This window comes from Sarcophilus harrisii, chromosome 1, assembly GCF_902635505.1.
Source record: "Sarcophilus harrisii chromosome 1, mSarHar1.11, whole genome shotgun sequence".
NCBI classification, from domain to species: domain Eukaryota; kingdom Metazoa; phylum Chordata; class Mammalia; order Dasyuromorphia; family Dasyuridae; genus Sarcophilus; species Sarcophilus harrisii.
In genome coordinates, this window is record NC_045426.1 from 254312266 (window position 1) to 254339246 (window position 26981).

The following is a 26981-nucleotide window of genomic DNA, read 5'->3' on the forward strand; positions in this document are numbered from 1 at the left end:
TTAAATATAGTTTTCAACATTCAGTTTTTATAAAATTTTATAAGATTTTGAAATTTTCTTCCTCCCTCTTCCACAAGACAGCAAGGAATCTGATATAGTTATACATATGCAATCACTGTAACAAGTATATTTGAACAGAACATTGGATATGTTTTAAATGTATGTCTTATTCTACAGTTGGTTCATCTCCTGTCTGTTAAGGGATGGGAGGCAGGCTTCTTTGTCTCTCTTCTGAAGATAGGACTGACTTCTGCATCAATCAAGTTCTGTAACCAATTTTTTTTGACGGTATGATCCTTCACTTGTTTATGTATAGCATGGTTTCCAGATCCTCCACTGAGAACCCCCCCTTTTTTTTTCATCTAGTTTATTAGTATCTTTTGGGATGATTTGCTCTGAAGAGATGCTACATTCCATTTGTGGCTTGATGAGAAGAGCTGGACAAATTCTCAACTACTTCTTTCTGGGTGTTAGATTTCTCTTTATACATAGGATCAAATCAGCTTTTTTTGGGTAGCCCCATCATAGTGTTGATTCATTGAGCTTATTTTAAGTAAATAGCCGATTAAGGATGGATTTCTGGATGGGAGCTTTGGGGATGGGTGCTAGAATGGAATTCCTTTCCTTTTGTGCTCCTGTCTTTGAGATGCTGCTTTCCTTTTATTCTTTAATTCTGTGCTTCTGGTCCTGCCCCATCACTCCTTGCTAAGCCCAGAGGTTTCCCCCTGCATTCCATAACTCTGGGTGCTCAGGTTCGGCCAGCATCCTGCAGCTTAACAAATTGGGGGGCGACTTGCAGTCTGCCAAGAATTGACCAGGAGTGTGAGCCAGACATGCTAGGATTGGCCTTTTGAAGCGGGTATTTTGCAGAAGGAGCATGTTATGCATGGGACCTTTGTCTGACAGAGGCAGGATATTGTGTTGCACCTGCAGTCTTGGCTAGGCAGCTGTTTGAAGGCTGAGGGAGTCCAAGTGACTGCTGGCCCTGCAAAGTGATATCCTCAGCTCACAATTCAGAGAGTGTGACGACAGCTCACCAGAGCTTAGTGACAGGTGAGAGGGCTGTTGCTGCAGGAGTCAAGGTTAGAAGTTCCATATCTAGGGGCAACTAGTTGGCGCAGTGGATAGAGCACCAGCCCTGAAGTCAGAAGGACCTAAGTTCAAATTTGACCTCAGATACTTAACATGTCCTAGCTGTGTGACCCTGGGCAAGTCATTTAACCCTAATCGCCTCAGCCAAAAAAAAAAAAAAAAAAAAAAGGTACCATATCTAGTAGCCTATGTTCCAAAGTCCTGGCCTCTCTTGGGACAGGAAAAGAATGAGGGTGGGACTGCCTCTTGTCAAGGAATATGTTTTAAATCTTGATCTTTTAAGATCTTGTCAAGGAATGTTTTTCCCTATCCTCTCTCCATCATGGAAACATATTTGCCAAGAGAAGGACTTGGGACCTTCAGCAGCACCCTGTCCCTTTCCTGGCTGTTTCCGGGAGATTCTTTAATGATTTACAGGGTGAGGCACACATATGGAAGGAGGTCATCTCAGTTGAAGGTGCCAAGTCCTGTTCTTGGCAAGAATCTGATCTCTCTCCCTCAGGTGAAGGAACTGCCAAGGCCCTGGTGCAGCCTTTCAAGATATTTTTTTCCCCTCCAGGCAGGTGGGTCATTGGTAGGCACACAATGGGATACAGGACCCACATACAAGAAGAAATCAGGGGCTTGGAGCAGTGGCAGTCAGATACTGATTGCCAGACACCGATTCCCACCGTGAAGCAGTAGGGTTCAGAAATTTAGTGATCTCTCCTTAGAGGCACCATGTTTCTTGCTGGTTTCTGAGTTCTGGCCTGGTGCCATTAGTCATTGGGCTGAAGTCACTGAATCAGGGATGGAGGGGACAGGGGGTCAGGGCTATTAGCTAGATATTGTTTACCCCCAGGCCCATGTGGAGCACATGCAGGGAACTCCTTTTGTCCTAAAGAGAATATTCTGGTGCATATCAAAGAATTTGGGACTGAATGTTTTCTTCTATACAATTTTTTTTTAAAACAAAGTAACTGTTACTGATATTTTACCTGTCAGTGTAACAAAGAAATACATAAAAATGGAAAAAGTGGCATGATAAATTTTAGTAAGATACTAAGTAGATAACATTTCTCAATTTGATAGAAGATGGAATGCAGGATGGAGAGAAAATAGAGTATTGATAATTGGGGGGAGATAATTATTTTTTTTAAGTCCCAGGAAAGGCAGGCTAAAAGAAACTTCTCATTCTTTTACATGATAGTCAAATTGCAGGGGCTTAAGTCCCTATAGAATGAAGAAATAAAGGGAGAGGAGGTCAGATCTTTGCAAATAAAGATTTATTCTCTATTCCTTTCCAAAGGCAGGACCTGAATAGAGACAAATACAATAAGCTCAAAACTGCTGGATTAGTGGCTTTCATAAGGGTGATGTGGAAGGGCAGGTCATCCCCCCTTACTATTTTAGCCCTCTGCTGGAGTTTTTACTCTGAAGCCCAGCAGTAGGGAATGAACAATACCCTTTCCCCCTTGAAACAGGGAATTGGCCTGCCTGGACAAAAGAACCAGGACTAGGTAGTTGTTGTTTGCTCTCTTTGAGTATGGTCCTTGGCAGTAATCCCACTGGGTGTGTGCTCTTGCTGAGTAGGTCCTCATTATGGTTTCTCTCCCAGCTCTTTTACCCTAGAGGGTCCAGGATTAGGTTAAAACATTTAAACAAACAAACAAAGGAACAAATAAATATATGACATGTATGGACATATCTATTTGCCTGTGGCCTTTTTATATGTATAGGGGATGGAAGATGGGGATAGTGTCATTTTGGCATTTGGGAGTCTATTATGAAATCTAGGGGTCTTCTAAAAAGAGAAGTCAGGATTTCTCTAAAAATTTCTCTCTCCTCCTCTCCCCTCTCCCTCTATCCTTCCCCATTACCTTTGGTTAATGAGAAAGTTACTCACTATTCTTGCTCAGTAAAGATACTGTAAATGGCTGGGGAATGCCCAGTTTATTAGGAACTCAGTCTACTACACAAGTATGTGTTTGGCATATGGTCTTTAGGATGTTGTATTAATTAAAAAAAAATTTGGCAAGGAAATTTTGCTTGTTTTAGAGAACACATTTCTTGCAACAGATGTGTGACTCAGAAGGGCTGGGATATGAGCATGTGTTGGTCAAAAGATGTCACCTGGTAGACTTCTTGGTTTAAAAAAAAATTGTTATTTTTTTAATGGTGAAAGGTGAATAAGTGTGTGTTTAATGTTATACGTTTATCTGTGGCTGAAAATTTTTGTCAGCTTTCCAATCTGCTCTTTGGGGGATGAACATAATGAATATAGGGTGTAAATGTGCATGGGAGTTGTAAAGGGTTTGCCTCCAAAAACTCTTGAAACTGTCTGGTTTTATGTCAGCCTGTGGGCTTAGGGAGCTGAGTCAGAGTAAGACCATGTAGGGACTCTTCTTCTTTTTTCCCTTCAGTGGTTTAAAGGCTTAAGAAGCCCCCAGCTGGGTCCCTGTTTTGTATTTCGAAGGGACACTAGCCACAAGATGTGATGAAAAAACTGTAGATCTGAAGAGCTGCCCCTTTTTTGAGGACCTAGTGTTTGCAGATGGTGGCAATAGGGCAAAGAATTCCCCCTCCTTACCTCACTTTGTTTCTTTTTTAAAAAATTAATTTAATTTTAAAAACATTTTTATTTTCCCTAGTTACATGTAAAAACAATATTTTGTTTTTTGGTTATAAGACATACATACATTTTTAAAACAACACATTTCTTTATGTATTATGTTAGGCTTACCTCAGTTTCTAAATGAGAGTGGAGTGAGCAGGAATCTAGATATATCAAAGAAGGGAAATGAGGGAAAGCAGAATCCTGCAGCTCAGTTACTTCCACTTCTCTTGAGATTCAGTGTGTTGTGGAGGCAGAATTCTGGCCTGGGTTTCTAGAACACTTCCCTGGGTAATACTCGTCCTCTTGAAAAAACTCTGAACTCTTGAGTCTGTAGTAGTGTTTTCTCACCTGTAAGATGAGGTAATTAGCTTCCTTGCAGTTTAAAATAAATTTTGCAATTCCTATATCCTGTCTTTGGTATCTATTTGGAAAAACTAATGTGTAAATTATGAATAGATTAAAAGTCTTCAGGGTAAGCATTAGCTCCCTATTGTCTTTGCATTCAGTGCCAGTACAGTTCCAGACACCCTAATGCTTAGCAAATATTTGTGGATTGATTGATTAATAACACCAGTTATCTTTGCAAGGCATTTTATTGTTCAAAATACTTTCTCCTGTGTATTATCTGATTTGGTCCATCTAACAAGCCTTGTGAGGTGGTAGGAAGGATAGTTGTTAACCCTGTCCTACAAATGAAGAAACTGAACTTCAGATAAGCTTTTGCTCAAGGTCATACAGCTAATAAATGACAGAAATGTATCACACTGCTGATTTGAACAGATACAGGTTTTTAAAAATCTTTTTATTATACTTTTCAGTTAAGAAGCCTTCCTTTGCTTTCCCTCCACATTTGAAAGAAAAAAAAAAAAAAGAAAGAAAAACAAAGTCTTATGACATTTATGTATGGTCAGGGAAAACAAAAGGAGGTGGGCAGTATAGTACATCGTCCATCCTTTGGGATCATGGCTGGTCACAGCATTGGTTAGATCAACAGATCCACTTTTAGAAGGACTCTCCTGTACAAGAATTGCATGTAGAGAAGAACCTTCTCTCCCTTCCTAGCAGGGAAAAGTATATTCTCTCCAATCATAGAAAGGAGAATTTGCCTTGCTTTGCTGGAATTGCTTTGGGGCAGGTCTATATAATGAAGCCACAAGAAGTGGGAAACTTGGTTTCCCAAAGATCTTTTCCAGAGCCTGATTTTCCTTACTGATAGTTGCATAAATGTGTTCCATGGAAAACAAATTACAACCCATTTGTAGCTTTTTTTTTTTTTTTTCCTGTTAGCTTAAATGCAAATGTGCTTTTCTGTTCCAAGCCCAATGAAACTGTACTTGAGGATTCTGATTATTGAATAAAGAATTTCCTCTTAGCAGGCTGGCTAAAATGAGCAGGGTCTCCTTTGCAACTTGACAGCTCCCATAGGCTGGGATTCCAATTAAATGGGCAGAATGAAGCCCATCAGAGGAATCCTGGGAGGGTCCCCTGGGAGAAGGCTGTGTAGTGTTTCAGAGAGCATTCTTTGGAGAGAGAGGCTGCACTGGATAGCTGCTGTGCTTGGCTCCGTGCCTCAGGCCAGACTCCATGCACTCGAGATGTTGTGTTATCTGGCAAAACCACACACCTAGCTCTTCTACTTGCTTGTGCAAACTCCTTATGAAGCTGTCTGCAGCCAGACAGCTAGTTCAAAGGCAGCTGTTTTCCTACCAGTTCTAGTTAGAGGCAGCGAGGCCTGCTGCCTTGCATTTGCCTGGGAGTTTGGGGTTTTGTTTGCTTACAGTCCTTTTCCAGGAATGTTCCATTTTGTGACCACCAAAGTGGGGTGGAGGCAGCTGGCAGGAGCATTCTGGGGCATTGCTTTTGAGCTCTTGCCCTGGGCAGGCAGTCAAACCACCTTTCTGAGAGCCTGGGTTTTAAATGCAGGCCTTAACAGTGGCAAGGGGAGGAGAAGGAGCATCAGACCTGATTACCCTTTAGTTATTTCCCATCCCTCTCCCCAGCTCTGCAACCCTGCAGAAGGTCTAAAACCTGCAGAGGGAACCCATGTTTCTAAGTACTATCCAAAGCTAGGACATTTTTCAATTCCCTTGGGGGAGAGTTGTGGTTTCCATTTCAAAACTGGTGAAACATTGTATCTGTGCAGATGCATGCACAATACATGCACACATGTGTGCAATGCATGCACGCAGTCCCTGTTGTACTGTGTAGAGGAGCTGGCTCCTTGGGGCACCCTGCAGCCTGGAATGCAGATAGGGAGTGGAATTTCTTCTGGGACAAGCTGGCCCCTGACCAAATGGAATGTGTGCGGTGTTTTAATAGGAAAATCTTGATCCTACCCAGCAGCCTTGGTCTTGTACGCTGACAGGACGTTCCCCCTAGCTCTGTGCAGTAACTTAAAAATTCCTTACACTTCTACAGAAGGCCTTTTGTTTGCCCATCTGTCGAGCAGCCTTCCTGGGGAAGGTAACACTTCCCCCCATCCAGATTTGGAGAGGGGTGGTGAAAAGACCCTTCCTGGTTTGGAATCACAGCCCTGCCCCTTTGTGGCTTGCTGTGAGTTAGTACAAGTCACCTAACCCCACTCTGCGTTTAAGCAGCGTCATTTATAATATGGAAGTAAAACCATACATAAGGTGCTTGATCCATGGGAGCTATTATAAGATTTTAGGTTGCCAGGGAAGTTTTGTTTCCTAGGGCTTGTTGATGCTGCTAAACAGACATCTGTTAGTTCTTACTGTTCTGTCTGGGTGGCATTTGTGTTTCCAGATTTCTGTCTGGTCTAGTCTAAATAGTTTTCAGAAATCATTAGACTGCAAAAAATTTTCTCCCAGCATTTATCAGTCTTGTCATTGCTACCACCACCTTTAATGCTTCCCAGGTCAATAGGTTGAGAGAACTTAAGCTTTTGTCTCCAGCAGAGTTGTCATTCCTGCCTCCCTGAGTCAGTGACACTCCTGAGTGCAGCTGAACCAGATTAAATTTTAATTGGGAAATCTTTAATAAAATAAATAAAAATATAATAAATTGTAGAGAACATTACTTTTTTATAATAGCATTTTATTTTTTCAAATACATGCAAAGATAGTTTTCATCATTCACTTTTTTTTTTTTTTTTGGGCTGAGGCAATTGGGATTAATAAGTGACTTTTTCCAGGGTCAGTGTTAAGTGTCTAGGGCCAGATTTGAAATGAGGTCTTCTTGACTTAAGGGCGGGCTGGTGCTCTATCCATTCCACCAACTAGCTACCCCCATCATTCACCTTTGCAAAACCTTGTGTTCCAGCTTTTTCTCCTTCCTTTCTCCCTCCCCTAAATAACAAGTAGTCCAATATAACTTATTACTTGTTCAATTCTTCTAAACATATTTCCATATTTATCATACTGTGCAAGAAAAATCATATCAAAAGGGAAAAAAACCCACAAGAAAGAAAAAAAGCCAAGTAAACAGACAACAACAAAAGGTGATCCACAGTCAGTCTCCACAGTTCTCTCTTTGTATGGTGATGGCTCTTTCCATTACAAGTCTTTTGAAATTGTCTTGAATCACCAAAAACATTACATTTTAAAATTAAGCCAAGATTGTGGAGGAGGTATTCTTTACCAATTAGTGGCTCCTATTTCTATTTGATTTGACTCCAATGGATTACAATAAACACATTTATGGTCCCTACTCCCTTCCAAAATACAGACTTTTTTTTTTGAAAATTAATTAAAAGAAAGCAGATTAGGGGATAGAAAGTATATAGTTAACTTTTGAAGTTATGGACAAAATATTTTTTGTGAATTTGGAACATATTTATTTATAAATCTCAACATATATCTGACTAATTAATTTATCTTCTGTTATTGTGTTTGGCTTAAAACAGTGTGAAAATTTGACCATATTCTCTAAGTAAATACCCAATGATAGTACAGAAATGTATATCAGTTAAATTTTCAGTGATTTTCTATTTCATCCAGGCTAAAATATAAACCCCTTAACCCTAAATGGAAGGTTGAAGAGTTTCTTTCCAGTGTTGCTTCAGACTGCCTTTTCAGACACCTTTCATTGGATTACCCTGCATACATTGTTGTGTATTCCAACCAAACTAGTTTCCTAACCATTCCTTGGACTCAAGTTGATTTCCCCCTTGTGCCCGAAAAGCAGTGGCTCTTAGAATTCTTTGTTGTTTTCTTGGCAAGAATACTGGAGTGGTTTATCATTTCCTTCTCTGGCCCATTTTACAGATGATAAACTGCCTAGGTAGCACCAGCTAGCACCATCATTCTTGATTCCAGTTAACATTCTCTTTTCAAATCACTTTAATCAGGATCCAAGAACTTATTAGTTACCCTTCTCAGGAGGAGAAGGATGATATTTCCAGGAATTGTACTAGGTGCTGAGGATGACAGAATCAACAGAAAGACATTGCTGCCCTCAAAGAGTTTACATTCTTTTAATAAGGTCACAAGAACACCATAACATATGTAAGTATATGCTAAAGTACAAGGGTGTCCCAAAAGTCTTAGTGGAGTTTTAAACTATAATTACTTCACAAGTATAAATGCTGCCTTAAAAAACCCATGAAAAGTTTATTTACATTTAAAATAGTGCTATATTTCTTATTAAAATTCAATATAACCACCATACTGTGCCCTGTTTTACTCCAGTTAATTTTTGAACTTTGTAATATTTTCCATTAGCTGCTGCTCAGCAACTGAGAGGATCTTACGGTCATCCAAAAAATGAAGTTTTAGTGCAAGTATGACAGGTTTGATGTGATCCTGTAAGGAAAAGTCTAATGGCAGAGAACCAACAGTCTGAGAAAGTATTATCTAGAAAACCATCACACAAATAATATAATATGTAATGACACTATACCACATTTTATTAAAACAAAAATAAAAAATTCATTTTAAAATTCACAAATAAGTGTCAAATAAATTTTTTTTGGAGGCAGTCAGGGTTAAGTGACTTGCCTAGGGTCACACAGCTAGGAAGTATCTGAGGTAAATTTGAACTCAGGTCCTCCTAACTCCAGGGTCAGTGCTCTCTCCCAGCTGCAACATGTAAAGTAAATTTAAATAAGCTTTAAAAAAATTGGAGAGGGGGCAAGTTTGTAGTATTAAAACTCCCCCCAATGGTATTTTATTTTTCCAATTACATATAAAGATAATTTTCAATGTTCATTTCTGCAGGATTTTCAGTTCCAAATTTTTTCATTCTCCCTTCCCTCTCTCTTTCCAAGACAGCAAGCAATCTGATATAGGTTATACGTGTGTGATCATTCCAAACATATTTCCTTATTAGTTATGTTGTGAAAGAAAAAAAAAATAAAAAGGAAAAATCACTTATTTATTTATTTGGTGAGGCAATGAATCTAAGTAACGTCCTAATTGTCATATAGCTAGTAAGTGTTAAGTATCTTAGGTGCAGTTTGAACTCAGGTCCTTCTGACTCTAGTACCAGTGCTTTCTATACACTTTGCCATCTAACTGCCCCCAAAGGAAAAAACCATTAAAAAGAAAAAACAGGCAAACAGAAAACAAAAAAGATAAAAATATTATGTTTTGATCCACATTCAGTCACCCTAGTTCTGACTCTAAATGCAGATGGTATTTTCCATCCCAAGTCTATTGGAATAGTATCAAAACTTCTAAAGTTATTAAAGTTTAAAACTGCACAAAATATTTCCAGGACACCTTGTATAAAGGAGATAGAGACTAGGCTTAGAGTTTTGTTAACACAGGTTACTCCTGTTGAGATAACTCATTCTATCAATAAAGAGTGTCAGCTTCTTTAAAAGTAAACTCCTGAGGCAGCTAGGTGGTGCAGTGGATAGAGCATCAACCCTGAAGTCAAGAGGACCTGAGTTCAAATCTGGTCTTAGACACTTTAACACTTCTTGGTGTGTGACCCTGGGCAAGTCATTTAACCTCCTTTAAGGCAAACCTCAGCAAAAACAAATAAATAAATAAACTCCTGACTTTTTTTTTTAACTCCTGACTTTCTAAAAGTAACCATCTGAATCAGATTAATAAGCAATTGAGAAACAATAATAATAAATAAACAATACATTTGAACATCATGAAGTTAACATTTAGTTTTCTAAGTCAATCTATGGAAGCCACAAGGATTCTTATGTATGGCTCAGTGGTCCCTTTATCCCTTTTTTTGAATCTGATACTACTCACCTATAGCACTAAGAGATAGAGGGACTTATTTGTTTTAGATTGTGCTGGCTCTATCTCATATCAGAGGTAGAACTTGAACTCAGCTCTTTCTGGTTCCTGGCCAGATCTGTATTCATTACATCATTCTGCCTATCTCTAATCAAAACAGATACAAAGTAATATTTTGGAGGGAGGTACTAGTGAGAAGGCAGGGTATCAAGCAAAGCTTTTTAGAGGAAGCTAGATCTTACAGTAGGTAGAGCACTGGCTTTTGGAGGATCTCATTCAAATTCAGTCTTAAATACTTACTAGTGGTGTAACCTTGGACCAGTCACTTAACCCTGATTGCCTCCAAAAAAGAAAATGAAGAAGATAGGCCTTACCTGGGAAATAGGACTTAAACTGAACTTTGAAGGCAATCAGGGATTCATAGAGGTCACAGGAAAATCAGCTTCACATGGGCCAAGCCTGGATGCTGTTAGTGTATTTGTTGTATTCCTCAGGCTGCTAGGAGATGTAAGCCCTTCAAGGACATGAACTTTTTCCTTTTGGACTTTGTATTACTAGCACAGAGCCTTGCACACATTAAATATTTAGTGTCTGTTGAATGAATAATTCATAATTAACTATGTATAGCAAAAAGAGCTCTGGATTTAGGGTATGATGACATGAATCTGAATCCCTAGCTCCATCAGGTAGTAATTTTGTGATTGGGGGAAGTCATTGCACTCCTTATAATCTTAGTTTCCTCTTCAGTAAAATAGAAATAATATTTTTCTATTATCTCCTTCATGGGTTGCTCTGATGATCAAATGAGATGAGACATTAAAGCATTATGTAAATGATTGTACATGTATAAGCTTTATCTGATTGCTTATTCTCTGGGGATAGGGAGGGAGGGATAGAATTTGGAACTCAAAACTTTAAAAAAGATCAAAAATTGTTTTTACATGTAATTGGGGAAAAATAAAATGTTAAAAAAAATAAAAGTAGATATTGTGTGTTGCCTTAAAGGTCTATGTAAATGTCAGCTGTTATAATTATGCCTGATAGTTTTCTGAGGTAGATGGCTTCATGGGTTAGTGTCTATTTTCATGGAGGGGATAATCATTACTAGTCAGTCTGTAGACATTTATAAGGTCCTAATATGTGCCCACACTGTTATAAGTCCTGGGGATACAAAGAGAGCCAAAAAACCCAATCCCCACTTTCAGGGAGCTCAAAGTCAAATAAAAACAAGTGGCTATCTGATCATCTGGAGCTTAATTTGTTTCCAGAATCAAAATATTTGGGAATATGGGTACCAGATCCAACTCTGAATCTGGTATAACTCATTAGGTAACTTATGCTTCCATATATTCCTCAGTTGTGAATTAAACCATAGAATCATAGAGCTGTTAGACCTGGAAAGGAACTTCTGGGATCACCTAGTTCCTTGTTTTATAGAGAAGGAAAAGAAGGTCCATTGGAGATCAAATGATTTCCTTTTCTTTCTCTCTTCCTGATAACATCTCCCCTGAGCTCCAGTCTCACATCACCAACTGCCTCTTTGACATCTTGAACTGGCTGTTCACAGACATCTCAAATTAAACATGTCCAAACCACAATTCATTATCTGCCCCCTTTTGTAAGCCTTTCCCTCTTCCAGATTTTCCTGTCCTTGTTGTTTGTTTTTCATTCTTGAAGAGGACCAATGACATGGGGGTGGAGATGGGGATGTGGGGAGTGATGTCTTGACTTGAAGCTGAGTTGGATTTAAGTGAGGCAGAACTGTGAAAAATCATCAGCTTTATTCTCTTTTCTAGGGTCATCTGAGTCTAATGGCAACTCATAGGTCAGGATGACAGGAGATGATGTCAGATGTAGTAGGAGATCTAGTTCTCCAGACTTGCAATTTCTGTGTCATCCATAGTTCCTCATTCATACTTATCCCAATTTGTTGCCAGAAATGATCATTTCTACCTTTACAACATCTTTTTTATACATCTTTTCTCCATTCACATAATCACTACCTTGATATCACCTTATAGCTGGACTATTGCAATAGTTCTTGCCCCCTTCAGTCTTTCCTTCCTGCAGTTGCCCAAGTAATTTACCTACAGCACAGGTCCAGACCATATCACATCCTTAACAAATTTTGAAAGCTCCCTATTACTTCCACATTCAAGTATAAAATATTTGGTTTTGTTTTTAAAACCTTTCACAATCTGCTTTTCCCTATCTTCCAGTCTCCTTACACTTTACATTCTTTATGATCCAGTGATTCTGAATCATAAGCAAATCATAGACAGTCTTGTTCTTCCTTAAACATGACTCTCCATTTCTCCCCCTCCCCCCTCCAAACAGTGCATTTTCACTACATGTTTCTTGGACCTGGAATTCTCTCCCTCCTCATTTCTATCTCCTATCTTCCTAGGCTTCCTTTAAGGTTCAATTCAATACAAAGTTTTGCAAAGGTGAATGTTGAAAATTATCTTTGCATGTATTTGGAAAAATAAAACTATTTTCAAACAAAGATTCAGTTTAAACCAGGGCTATGAGATGGCACAGTAGATAGAGCACCAGCCTTGGAGTTAGCAGGACTCTAGTTCAAATGTGACCTCAGATATATATAGTTGTGTTACTTCGGCAAATGTCTTCACCCTGATTAGATTCAGTTCCAATCCTACTTTCTTTACGAGCCCTTTCCTAGGCCCTTTCTCATCTTCCAAGTGCCTGTGCCTCCCAAATGCTAGTGTTGTATCTATTTGCTGTGGAGTACAGTTATTTGCCTGTTGGAATGTGAGCCCCCCATGACAGTGGGGACTGTGTTTTTGCCTTTCCTTGCATTTTCCCTGCTTAATAAGTACTTGCTAAATACTTGTTGACTGGGATTGATGGGGAAAGATTGGAACCAGGATGTTATCACAGAAAGAAGAAAAGATTTAGAATGAAAAATTGAGTTTAGACCAGGCCTTCGTGATACTGGGCAGGTTTTATTGTTCTAAGATCTTTAACAAAGAATTAGTTGGAAAGTCAACACTCAGACCTCTTGGTTTCCAGTCTTAGACTGTTCTGACAGCTTTTGCCACATCATCATCAGGAGTTGGTTTGGAGGTTAGGCTGGGGCAATGAGTGGTTTGGGCATCCAGGAATCATTATTTGCCTTTGGGTAAATCAGTCAAATGAGCAGTGGGTGCTGGGAGAGAGAGATCTCTCTTCTCAGGTGAGCCTTTTCTTATTATTGTTTCCCTTCCTATTAAACAGGAAATTAAATTCTGGCTATTAATACAAAACTATTAATAACTTGATTTCCATATTTCTTTAGGATTTGCAGAAGTTTCCTTATATAACAACATTGTGAGACATATAGAGTCATGAGTGTTAGAGCTGGAGGGAGACTTAGAGTCTAGTACTTTTTATTTTAATAGGATGAAACTGAAGTCCAAAGCAAGAGAGAGGCCTGTTCAGTATCAAATAGGTAATACAAAATAACTTGCACTTATATATATATATTTATGTATAATATATATATGTTTATATATATATATATATAAATGGGAGTGGCTTATCCAGTGTCAAGTAGGTAATATAAAATAGCTTGCATTTATATATGTCATATATATGTATATACACACACATATATATGGCTTTCCCAAAGTACAGTAATGCAAAATTGCTTGCATTAATATATAATACATTTATATATGTCATAAATTAAGTGACTTACTCAAGTAGGTAATACAAAATAGCTTGCATTTATATATATTTATGTATATTATGTCATGATAATATATATGTATATTACAAATATAATATATTTAAATTTTAGGAAGCTTTTTACATAGATTCTTGCTTAAATATCAGAGCTGGGATTTGACTTTTGTTGCCACTGGACTTTGGAAGAGAGAGTGAGAGATTGATGACATTGTACAACTCTGCTTCACAAAGTCAGTTCAACTCAGGAGTTAAGATATCACCCCATGATGTCATGATACTCTTTGAAAATGATGGATAAATAATAATATATCTCTCAGTCACTAAAGCATATAAGGACCATGAACAAAGTAATTTCTATCAGCAAGAAAGTGACATTCCAACAGAGGGGAGATGATCAGAGCTATCCAGAAGAAGGATGTGTTGGAGTAGGAAATAGAGTGTTCCATTACTGAAGATCTTTGAGCAGAGATCCCAAATATTCACAATGGTTCTAGAAGGGATTCCTGTTCAGGTACTGGTTGTCTGGTCCCATCCACTTTGAGATTCAGTGATTCTTTTCATGGGTTTTTGTCTCCAAGGCTTTTAACTTTTAGAGGTTAATGTGTGGTCTGGTGGCAAAAATGTTTCCCTGGGAGTGAGGTTCTTGAGTTTTTTGGGTTCTGCTGATAATTCTGTGTGGTCAAGAACAGACCATTTTATGTCTCCAGGTCTCCATTTCTTTGTCTGTAAAATATGTAGATGGTACTAGATCATCTCTCAGGTTGAATTTTTTTTTTTTTTGATGGGGTAAGGCAGTTGGGGTTAAGTGATTTGCTCAGAGTCATATAGCTAATAAGTGTCAAAGAGCATATTAGAACTCAGGTCCTCCTGACTCTGAAGCACCACCTCAGGTTGCATTCTAATACTCTCCACAGACTGAAATTTTGAGGGCCAGACTTTTGAATCTCTACAAGATTGGTGTATAGTGTAGTGTAGTAGTGTAGTGTGTGTGTGTGTGTGTGTGTGTGTGTACAGATGAACAGCTAAAAATAGTTAAAGTACTGGACCTGGATTCAGGGAGATCTGAGTTCAAAACCCTCAGTCACTTAGTAGCTGTGCAACTTTAAGAAGGTCACTTAACTTCAGCTTACCTCCTTTTTCTCATCTGTAAAATGGAGATAGGACTGTGCAGTGGATAGAACACCTGGAGTAAAAAAAAAATGAGCTTTAGACACCAGCAGTGTGACTGTGGATAAGTCACTTCATCCTGTTTGCTTCAGCTTCCCCATCTGTAAAATGAACTGAGAAGGAAATGGTAAAACACTCCAGTATCTTTGTCAAGAAAATCCTCAAAGAGGTCATGAAGTTAGATAAAATAGCACCTACTACTTTCTAGGTTTGTTGGGAAGATCCCGTGAAATTTAATATGTAAAGTACTTTGTAAACCTTACAGCACTATACAAATGGTAGTTATGATGATCAGATGCTGAAGTACCTGTTGAATAGTACTTGTTAATTGCCTTCTGGAGCTTTTCCTCTTCTGAGATTATTGGAAATAGTTTATTTAGTTACCTTTCTGCTTTGTAGAAGGGCTAACTATACTATAACAAATGAAAGAGAGCCAAGTAGATGGGTTGGGTGCCTCCAGGATAGGCTAGGGCTGTGAGCTGTGAGATTTTCTATTACTCCTTCTGTGTTCTGTCTATGGGATAAGTATGCTTTCACACTTCCTTGTCTGACAGTCTATGAGAAACTCTCCTTAAAACAAATTTAGCAGATAAATAGAAGAGTATTTCTACATAATCTAGTGGAGTCAAACTCAGATGGAATTGGTCTTTTAAACTATATGTAAGGATCCCTGTAGCCACATCTTGATTTAGAAAACCATAGATCAACATTATCTATGTTCTCTTATTTATTAAACATTTCCTAATTACATTTTAATCTGGTTTGGGTAGTACCTTGGCTGTAGACTATTTCCAGGATTTTTTATATTGTCCTTAACTCATTTTGATGGACTATCTTCCATTTAGGAAAGGCATATCTTCCCTTAAGAGATAGATTCCCATGGGTCTTGTTGAGAAAGATTAGACTGAATCCTTGACTTATGTAACTTGATCTCAAGAGTCTTTTGCTTATAGGTATCAATGCTTTCATTTCTCTAGTCTTTGGACATAAATTTATCAAGAATCTATTATATATGTCTATATATATGTCATTTTATTGTTATATATTTTTATATATTATCATATATTATATATGTATAAAAATATATGTGTGACCTGCCAGGCACTTGGGGGAAGGGAAGGGAATAAGCATTTATTAAATGTCTACTGTGTTCCAGGAATTGCACTGAGCACATTTTACAAATGTTTCATATGATCCTCACCATAACTCTGGAAAGTAGAATCTCTTTTTATTCACATTTTATAGCTAATAAGTGTCTGAGATTGAATTTGAACTTGGGTCTTCCTGACGCTGGTCCAGTTCTCTCACTACTGCCACCTAGCTACTTTTAGGTATACAAAAGCTAAAAAAACCAATTCCTTCCCTAAGAAATTTAAATTCTACTGGATCTTGGATGATACCCAAAGTTACACGCATCTTGTCAAACATACTGATTTTAGAGAAACCTGAGCTGAGGACTTCAATTTAAATCAGGAGTTCTTAAATTTTTTGTGTATTACATGCCCTTTGGCAGTGTGTTATCCAGGCACCAGACCAGTTAGTCTGGTGAAGGCTATGAAGCTTTCTCAGAATAGTGGTTATAAATGCATAAGATAAAACACAGCATTAAAAGGAAGTCAATTATATTGAAATAAAAATATCAATCTATTTATTTGAAAACAGTAACAACAACAAAACCCAAACACATCACACACACACAAGTTGATAGACCTGAAGTGAAGAATCTCATGTTTTAAACTGAATAATTCCTGCTTCTTTTCTAACTGATTATCTGCTACCATATGACTCTGTTCCAGGAGTTTCTCTTTTGGATTTTCATACGAGTACCCCATATGCTACATTTTACCGGCTTTTGAAACAGGAGTAGTCTGTTGGCAAGAAAACGTGCATGCCGGGTTTGTTCCTGTTAAGTCTTTGCAAGGAACCTGATTTGAGGAATGGGGACACTTGAGCAGGAAGAATGAAGAAGAGATTTGATAGGGGTGGCCAGGAGACACCTGCAGTTGAAAGGCATCATCATGCCCTGGCTAAAGCCAGCCCCAAAGTGCTTATTTTCTCCAATTACCCCCTACAGATTGTTTTTAGGACATGCTATGCCACAATTCTTTCTCAGACACTTATAAGCTGTGTGATCCTGATTGGAAAACGTAACCCCTGTTTGCTAGTCTACAGAACGATGTTTTCATTGTTTGTCCCTGTCTGTTGTTAGGACCCTAGGATTTGCACAGTACATGTGGAACAAATAAACCAGATCTGTTCACCTCCAGATGAATGCCAGGGCCCTTTGACATCTGTGTTATCCAGAATAAATAATGTGTGGCCCAGTGCTCCCCGTTTCTTATTCACTTTAAACAAGGCTGATGTCTGAGTGTGTGTATTTTAATTTTATTTTTCAAAGCTGTTAAATTGGCATGGCAGCCTGTACTTCTTCACATTGGCAGCTGGTACTCTCAGCCTCCAAAGGGCTCTAGTTTCACTCTTGACGCAGGTTGCCGTGCTGTGGGTTGGACTGCAGGCTGCCCGAAACCGATAGGGGAGGTGAATCATCAGAAGGGGGGAAATAAACACAATTTCTCTTGCAGAACAGGCTCCCGATGGCTTTTCTGTTTCTGGAGATACTCCGAAAGCTGCACCGATGGGGAGATGTCTGAATAGTTTAGAAAAGAGATAGTTGTTGCCTGATAGGGCCGGGCACATTCTCTCTCCAAATTTAAATCCCTTCTTGTAGGTGGGTGCCTGCTGTCCGATGCTGAATTAAATGCAGCCAGCTGCTTTTCATGCACCAGCATATCACTCTAAAGAAATAGTCATGTTGGATCCTGTATTTTAAGAAATAAAGAATTCTGCTCCTGAAGCATTTTTCCTGGGGACCTAGCCAACTTTTCTAGAACTCTTCCAAACTGGGCTCAGCAGTCGGCAAGGCGGAGCTGTACATTTTGTCTATTGAAACTAGGTGTGCGGTGGACCCATTCGGCTTCTAATAGCACCTGGAGGACAGGAGGGACATTTCCCAGGGTACCCGAAAGGGGTATTTCACGAGGCAGGAGAATTGCAAAAGTTGGTTTAGGTGTTGAAAATTCAAACTCAAGCCAGAGGTTGTGCACGATAGAAACAGGACGCTGCAACATTCTTTGATCTCCTTTCCAGAAAAAAAACAGACCTTTCAAAAAAAGAACCTTTAAAATAAAAAGCACCCAGCTAACACGTGTCCCGATCCAGAAAGTTTTTCTCTCGCTGTGTGTTCCTTTTTTTTTTTTTTTTTTTTTTAAACAATCCTGTGCTTCAGCGCCTCCATGTTTTCTGGCCTCTGTCCAGTTTCCTGTTTTACGTCACTTGCTAGTTAACTGCTGCAGCTTTTACAACTGTGCTTTCAAGTGTAATCTGAGCTGGAACTGCCCAACTTCAGCTGCCACGGCTCCTGCCTACGAGAGAGAGCTCTGAATCTCCCCTCTCTCTACCTTTCCAAGCTTCAGATTCTCTCCCTCTGTCCCTTCCGCCCCAGGCTGCAGGACCAGGAATCCTGCGGCGATTAAATTGCTTGGGATCGAGAGAAAGAAGGGCAGCGGGGCAAAAACTCCAGGTCACTTGCAAAAGGTCATCAACCTTTCCGGTGCGCCTACCTTTTTTGTTTGTTGTGCCTGTGTGGGCAGAAAGCCTTAATGATGTTTTGCTGGAAGGGCTTTTGAATTCGACTACTGGGCTGCTTTTCCTACTCCTCCTCCCTCCAGGCGCTCTCGTTCGCTACTTCATTTCTGGGAAGCCATGGACAAAAGGCAAGGTATATGTTGCAACGTCGGAAACCTGTGGAAATGGGGGCAGGGTAGCGAGGGGTGGGAATGGGTGGGGGGGACTCTAGTATAGCCTAGTTCTTTAAACAAGGATGATTTAAATTTGGTGGTGTATTCGCTTTGATTTAACGTTGCATTGGTTGCTTTTGCTCTTTCTCTTCCCCCGGAGGGTCCTCCCAATGGAAAAGGTAAATACATATTGACATTTGGAAAGTCATTGTTGGGTGGATAGGTAAAGAGTTGACTGGGATGATTTCTGGGGAAAAACCCAGCAACAACATTACCCAACAACAACAACAAACTACATTTTCTTGGTTGCAAGATTGGGCGTATTTTTTTTTTTTTTTTAAGTTGGAACTTGGTGGGCTAGGGTGGGTGCTAAACTGGGTGTTTCCTGAACACCCGAGGCCCCTCCCTCTCCCTCCCTCCCTCCCTTGAATTGGGCTGGCCCAGCGTGGATGAAGGGACCTGCAGACTTTGCAGTTCATTAGCCTGATTCAGCAGAGGTGGAACAGGTGATGAGTACAATAGCGGTGGTGGAGTTCATTTTTTATTGACTGGTTATGAATGCAGATGGGATATGTATGCGTCTATAGAATTTTTTCCCCCACTCCCCACCCCGTTTCTCTTAATTTCCCGTGTGATTATCCATTTACATGTGCATAATAATTTTTTTTTTATCCCTAACTAGGAAATAATGTAATTTGTCTGAAACACTTTGCTCCAACACAAATTATTCACTAGCATTCTTATTCCCCTAAGCACACTGATTTGCTCATTTCTGAGCTATGGTATTGTCAGCTTTGCTTAGGGTCACTGCAGGAACTTGTGGCATTCCCCCCAACCCCCCTCAAAGCTTCAGGGTAGTGTTTCCTTAGCTAAAACTATTTTAAAGTTGCTCAGTTTATCCATGGCTACCCAGATCCTGTTCCTGTGTCTTTAGAGATACTAAAGTTCCTGGCTTTCCTCCTCCATTCCACTTCCCTAAATGCACACCTACTTCTTTTCTTTATCTTTTCCTTCCTTAAACCCTGTTCCTAGCATTTAGTGGTATTTTCCTTGTGCAAGAGATCAGTTAATGGCAGTTGATTGATGGGGCATAAGAGTTCCAGGAATTCAAAGGTTGGAAGCTCTCAAGCTTTGTTCTGCACCTGGAGTGTTTAGGTCCTGAGGAAAGGAAGGTTTCCCCAGATTTACTTGCAGGTGGCCTGGGCATTGGGCAGGAGGTGGTGTTTTAAAGGTCAGTTGGGTTAACCAATTGCATTTTCTGATGTTAGCTTGGTGCTTCGGGCTTTCCTTTGACTGATGCACTGGGGCCAGGTGGAGTCAATGAAGTGAATTGTCCATGCCAAGAAACCTGGGATACAAAACAGAGAGGGAGTATGTACGCAGTTTGGGTGACAAGCAAGTATGGTAGACATGTCAGTCAGGGAAGTTAATAGATCAGTTAAGGCTGGAGGCTGCAGGGAGGCCTCAGAGAAGAAGCCCAGAAGGAGGAAGTGCTTGTTTTTGAGGTCATGTGATTTAGGAAACAGCAGAATGACTTCCAAATCATTGAGTACTTTTAAAAAATTTTGGTGGGAAAGGTTTCAAAGGAGGAGAAAGACTGGCTTATAGGACTGTAGATCTAGAACTGGAAAAGACTAACCAGTGCAACTCCCATTTTACAGATGAGGAAATAGACTTGCCCATGTGACACAGGTAGTAAAGTGATAAAGGTAGAATCTCAGTCCAGATCTTCCTAATTCCAAGCCCAGTTCTTTCTTCACTGTACCAGTGAATTTTAAGAGGCTGACCAGACCAACCTCTCCGTTTTAAAGATTAGGAGAGTGTGGCCCTGGTAGGTTAAGGGACTTATCTAAAGTCACCTAAGAAGCTCCAGAAATAGAATTCAAACCCAGGACTGGCTCTTTCTACTGAACCATGTTACCTTTGGGAGAGGGCCACGACCACACTTCCCCTTGCTTCTCTGCAGGCCTCTTTGATGAGTCATGGGGGGCTGAGAGCAGGTGGGAGGGGGAGGGGCAGCCTCCTTCAGCCTGGTTTCCTGTTCCTAAGGTAAAGGCCCACAGCTGCTGGGATAGCCTTGACATCATACTCCCAAGTGCTCATCACACTCGACTGAGATGTGCTGAGTGGGAGTCTGGCCAGCTGTCACACACAGCCTGTCTACCCCACCTCTTAGGCGCCAGGCTTGGGCTTGGGACTCAGGGCAACTACATACATGCATTCAGGTTCCTTATTTCTTATCTTGATAAGAGTAGCAGGAAAACTTGTGGCTTGGAGCAACTGTGTCTACCCTTCCATCCACCCCAAAAGAGAACCAATAATCATGATGTCAGTTAAGCATTTATTAAGAATGGCATTGCCAGTTACTGTACCAAGTTCCAGGCTGAGCTGAATCAAATTTGTTTTTATTGATGTTTCTGTCTGGGATAGAGACTTTCTTAAACACTTCAACTAGCCATCCTTTCTTAATTTTTTTTTTTAAATATTGATACCCTTTGTTTTTATATCACCAGCATTTCCTAGAATTTCTCTCCTTTCTTCCCACTCCCAGAGGTTCATCCTTTTAAAGCAGGAATTTTAGAAAGGAGAAAAAAACCCAACATTTCACCAAATTAACTAACAATTAATCAAATTCAAAATCATATATAGTGTTCTGTATCTGTACTCCCAATACCTGCAGTGCAGAAAGATGCAAATTCTCAAATCTCTTCTTTAAGGCTAAGCTTTTGATTATTATATTTTAACTCCATGACCTCACTTTTTAAAAATAAAATTTTATTGATAAATCTTTGTTTTTAACTTTGACAAAGTTTCTCCCAGTATCCCTCTGTTTTCCCATGGAGACATCCCATATTACAAATAATATTTTAAAAAAAGGGGGGGGAGAAATGAGAAAAATTAACCAATACATCAAAAACGTTTGAAAACAATACAAAACAAAAAACACTAAAGTCTGAAAACATATGCAGTGTTCTATACCATGGACCTCTGCAAAGGAAAAGGATAGGGATGTCTTTTCATAGTTCTTCTTTGGGGCCTTGCTTGTTTTTGTAATCTTACAATATCCATTTTTTTTCTTTTTAAAAATTATTATGACTTTTTAATTTATAAAACATATGCTCTGGTAATTTTTCATCATTAACCCTTTGGAAATCTTCTATTCCAACTTTTCCCCTTCTTCCCCCACCCCTTCCCTTAGATGGCAGGCAGTCCAATACCTGTTAAATATGTTAAAGTATATGTTAAATACAATATATGTATACATTTTCTATAGTTATCTTGCTGCACAAGAAAAATTGGATTTAGAAAGAATGTAAAAATAACCTGAGAAGGAAAATTAAAATGCAAGCAAACAATAACAGAGTGGAAATGCTATGTACAACATTCATTTTTGATTGCTTTGTGTTTATTGTTCTTTCCATTAGCACTGTTATAGTCATTATGTATATTATATTCTTGAATTTGCTTACTTCACTCGGCATCAGTTCATTAAAGCTTATCTATGGCCTTCTTGTAATATATGCCTAGTAGTAGACTCTCTGGGTGGAATGGGATGGACATTTTAGCCACTTTATTTTCATAATTCCAAAATGTTTCTACTAATTCACAGCTCCACCAACAATATTCCAGGGGGCCTATCTTCCCCCAGCCTCTCCAATATTGACTTCCCATCTTTTGCCATTTTTGCTGCTTTATTGGGTGTGAGGATTTAAGACTGCTTGGATTTGTGTATTTCTCTTATTAGTGACTGGCAGCATGATTTCATATGGTTAGTAATCATTTGCAATTCTTTTGTTCAGATCCTTTAACAGGCTTTATCCTCCTGAGATGTAGAGATCAGCTCTGCAGTTAATGGGTGGGATGATGTAGTGGAAGGAGCAATGTCTGTGGGAGCTATGGCTTCACTCCCAGTTTGACACATACTTTTAAGCCATGTGACTGTTTTGCACATTTCTAATGTACTTATCATGTATTATTATTTTGTATTTTTGTCATCTGTTTGTCTTTTATCCCCTCTCCCATATTCTAAGCTTTATGAGACCAGGGATCAATCATATCATATCTTATCTATGAAAACAAAAGCAAAATAACATTATCTGTCTTTAAGAAGTTTGTATTATAAGAGACAACATGATGGATAAGTTTCTAACAAAGCAGAGAGATACATGGTAACCTTTGAAGGGAAGGGATTAGAAGTTGGGGGGGGGGGAAGGATTTGAAAGGATATTTACAACATTGAAATCATGAGTCAGTGGAAAAGTAACAAGAGTGGAGATGGTGTGTGGTTTGTGAGCAAGTGGAGTAATATGGTCAGAGTGAGGGGAAGGGAGTTGTTGCAAAAAGACTGGATGGGTAAAAAAGGTAGGATGGGATTATATTGTGAAGAACTGTAAAGGCTACCCCCTCATCCCACCCCACCCCCATTAGAATAGAAATTTGATCTTAGAGGTAATAGGGAACTAAGGCATTTACTAAGTAGGAATGGTGACTAGGTCATCCTGGAGAAGAATATTTTGCCATAGAACTGGGAAGAGAGATTTAAAAAAAAATTAAAAATCAAATTGATTTTTTCATCTTTCATTTGTGAGATGTCTTAGATATACACATATATACATTAGAATGAGAAGGGACTGATTCCAACCTTCCCGTTTTACAGAAGGGAAAACTGAAGCTCAGTTAGCTCCTATCATAACTCAAAGTGAGTCAGATATTAAGGAGCAAAGCTGGGATTTAGAACCAGAGCTTTTGATTTCAAGTTGTCTCACTGCACCGAACTTCATTAATTGGCCTCTGCCTAGAAAGAGGGATTTTCAGGCTTTCTAGTTCCCCTGTACCAGTGCTATAATGTCTGGAGTCACTTCAAGGTATATTTGCTGGGTGGGTAGCATGCCATTATAAGTATGGAGTACTCCAAGTAAATTTATGCAGGGGACAACTCTGTCAGGGTTTTAACTCCATTAAATGAAGTAAGGGTTTCTGTTAGATCCCTTTGACATTTTTAGGAAGATACCACTTTAGATCCTGGCAAGTTGTAGGGATTTAAAATTTTAGGGCAACTAGATGGTATAGAGGATAAATCAAAAGACCTAGAGTCAGGAAAACTTATCTTCCTGAATTCAAATTGGACTTCAGTAGCTGTGTAATCATGGGTAAGTCACTTAACTCAGCCTCAGTTTCCTCATCTGTAATCATCCAGAGAAGGAAACGGTAAATCACTCCAGTATTTCTGCCAAGAAAACCCCAAATCGGTTCACAAAGAATCAGGCATGACTGAAATACCTGAATAATAAAACTTTTAAAATAGATCCCCTGCCACCCAGTAACATTTCATGGATGGTATGCTAGAAGTTATTAAGTTAGTAAAAACCAGGTTTGATCCCACCCCACGAACTCACTAGCAGCATGACTCTCGGCAAATCACCTAACCTTTATTGATTTCATTTTCCTTATTTCTAAATTGAAGGAATACTTTGTGAGTATCAAATGAGAAAATTTATCAAAGCACTTTGCAAATCTATAAACATATTAATGTCTTCTATCAGCAGGTGATGATACTTAGGGATATTATGCCTTCATTGTGCAAGATGCTATCAAAAGATGCTTAGAAGACTGGCCCTGTCCTTGAGGAGTTTATAGACTAGTTAGAAAGCTGAAATATATACAGAGAATGGTGTATTACTTATAAGGCAACATACTAACAATTTTTAACAATGCAAGCATTCACTGTGTAGACAGTTACAAAATGCTAAAGAAGGAAGAGATCAGATTTGGGTGAGTAAACCTATAGTATACTAGTACTTTTTTTTTTTTTTTTTTTTTTTACACAAAAGAATTCTTTGGAGAATTTGCCATGAATGATTCATGAAACACTGAGCTTCCTAATGTATTTAAAGTGATTTATAAAAATAGATTTTGTATATATGTGTACACATGTATATCTAGAAGCATACACACACATGCAAAGTATGCCTCTAAATTTAATGCAGTCTTTAGTTTTAATAGGAACATGACTCTTTTTGTCCTGGAAAGCTTCTGTCATGTGGGTATGTCCCTGGAGTGCTACTGGTAGTGACGACATTCATGACTCTCCGGGGCTTCCAGGTCCCCTGAGGAAAGCTCTAGATCTAGCTCCTAATTCTTACTTGATGAATTTAGGATGGGGCCAGTTTCTTTGGGGTCTTGACGGCCTTTGGAAGGTTCAGCCCACAGAAGGCCTAGTTAATGTAGGACTTTAGATCTTAGGCTTTGAAAAGTGAGGTAGGAGAGGGATCCCAGTAATAACCCTCCCCGTAGTGGGGATCCATTCAATCAGTGCATTTCTCTTTCTCCTTCCAAATTCCTGAGAGGGGGGACTTGGTGTGTTTTCACATTGCTTGATGACTTAATTTTTAATAAGAGGAGAGTTACTTCTCACAGTCCAAAAACTTGTCCCCCAATTTAGCAAAGTCTAGTGGTTCTCTTTTGTTTCTGGAATAAAATATAAATTTCTGTCTCTTTCTCTGTCTCTCTTTGTCTCTCTGTTTCTGTCTCTCTCTGTCTGTCTCTTTCTCTCTGTCTTTTTGTTTCTCTCTGTCCCTCTCTCTCTCTCTCTCTTTCTTTTTTAAAGGCATATTTAAAGCCCTTCAGAATTTGGATCCAGCTTACCTCCTCTGGCCCTTAGTGTATTTTACTTTTTTTTTTTTCTCAACATACTCTATATTCTAGTCAAACTGGCTGTCCCTGGTATACCACATTCCACCCCCATGCCTTTGTAAAGGCTAGGATGCATTCCCTACTCATCTATTTCTTAGGATCATCCAAACACCATCTTGGAGCTAGAAGGTCATTCAGACCCATTTTATCCTCCTTATCTCCTTCTTCATTTTACCAGAAGTTGAAAGAAGTGATATTGTCCAGGCTCACACCTCTCTCATGTGAGAGGCTTCAGCAGGATTTGAATCCAGGTCTTCCTAACTGCTAGTTCATTGTGAAATGCCTAGCAAATCACCTTCAAGGTTTAGCTTAAGTGCTAACCTCGACACGAAACTCTCCCTGTATTTTCACTTGCTAGTGAAGTAATCTTTCCTGTATCTTTCCCTCCTTTCAAGATTTAATTTACTTATTTTGTAAATATTTTCTGTTCACTTATCTGTGTAGATATTGTTTCTCCCAAAAATGTCTCTCTCAAAAATTTAAGTTCCATAAGGGCAGAGACTGTTTTGTTTTTGTCTTTGTACCAAGTGCAAAGCACATAGATATTCCATAGATGCTAGCTTAATGAATGAATGGAGTGAAGAAGAGAGTTGGAAGGTGGCCCACAGCTAGGAGAGTGCCCTCTGCTGTGCCAGGCATCCCATAATTTTTTACAATTACTTCTTGCCAAACTGCTTATATCTTGAATTTTATAAGAGAAAGTATCTTAAAAAGCAATACCAATTAGTCAGGGGATTTCTTCTGGGTCATAGAAAGCTGAATTGATCTCCACCCCAGGTCAGCTGAGCGGCATGTTTCTTGTCCTATTTATAGCTTCCTGGTTTGTGGGACCTGGAGGTTAGTGGCTCCTAGGAGGGGAATCTTGCTTGTTGGCCAGAGTGGCCTTAGAACAACTGGGCCCTTAGGTACTTCCCACGTAAATGGGTTCTTGGGCATTGAAGGAGCTGGGGATGGTAGCCCCAAAGGCCTGATTTTGTGGATTTTTCTTGAAATGGGAACAAGCTAGCTATTTGTATTTGGAATGTCAGAGATGTTTGGGGCAGTACTGTATAATGAGGAGAGCTCTGGACTGGAGTTAATGCTATTCAGCTCAGGAGACCTTTACTTTAAGCCCCTGCTCTGGGTAAGGTATTGGGATAGGTGGTAGGGACCCAGAGACCACAACAAAACAATCCCTGCTGTAAGAGAGCTTGGTTCTGCTGCAGGGGAAACCTGCCCTCACATCTGGATCTGACACTAATTAGGTGTGGAGTGGTTCCCCATCTGTAAAATAGAACCAAGGATAGTCGATAGTGAGCATGGGATTATTGTGAGATTCTGAGGAGATGGAGGTATGGGGATTGCTGGGTAAAACCTTAAAGTTATCCTTTATGCTTCAAAGTATGCATTATCTCAATCTAGCCTAACAAAAGCATGACAGCTATGATTACATGCTCATCTGAGAGATCAGATCCACTGAGGGTCACAAAACAGTGACCAAGTAGGAGCTTGGACCTCTCCAAGACCCCACTCCCTTTTTTTTTCTCTGTTATATGGCTTCTCCAGCCCACTATGACAGAGGGATCAGTTATGCGTCTTGGGAATCCTCCTTGGTTTCCTGCAGAAAAAAGGATGCATATCCTTTCTGGGCCCTGCAGGAAGTGGGGAACAGACCCAGATTGTCACCACCACTCCTTCCAAATTGGGACCCGTGCCTTATGTCTGCAGATGTGTTGGCGTGGTTAAACTTCCTCTAGCTTTAGGCCTCTCCCTCTTGCAGCTGAATAAAAACAGCACTGGTAAATA

General features: G+C 39.4%; 1 protein-coding gene across 2 annotated transcripts in view; it reads left to right on the forward strand.

Annotated features, from left to right (window-relative positions):
* MAP2K3 (mitogen-activated protein kinase kinase 3) overlaps positions 1-26981 on the forward strand; it is a 76765-nt gene that overhangs the window by 11548 nt on the left and 38236 nt on the right. Inside the window, exon 1 of one of the 2 annotated variants that reach the window (XM_012542848.3) lies at positions 17983-18484. The exons of the other annotated variant lie outside the window; for it this stretch is intronic. Coding sequence (XP_012398302.1) covers positions 18469-18484 — 16 coding nt within the window. The 5' untranslated portion in view covers positions 17983-18468. Of the gene's footprint in view, positions 1-17982; positions 18485-26981 lie in introns of those variants that run through there. 2 annotated transcript variants of the gene reach the window in all.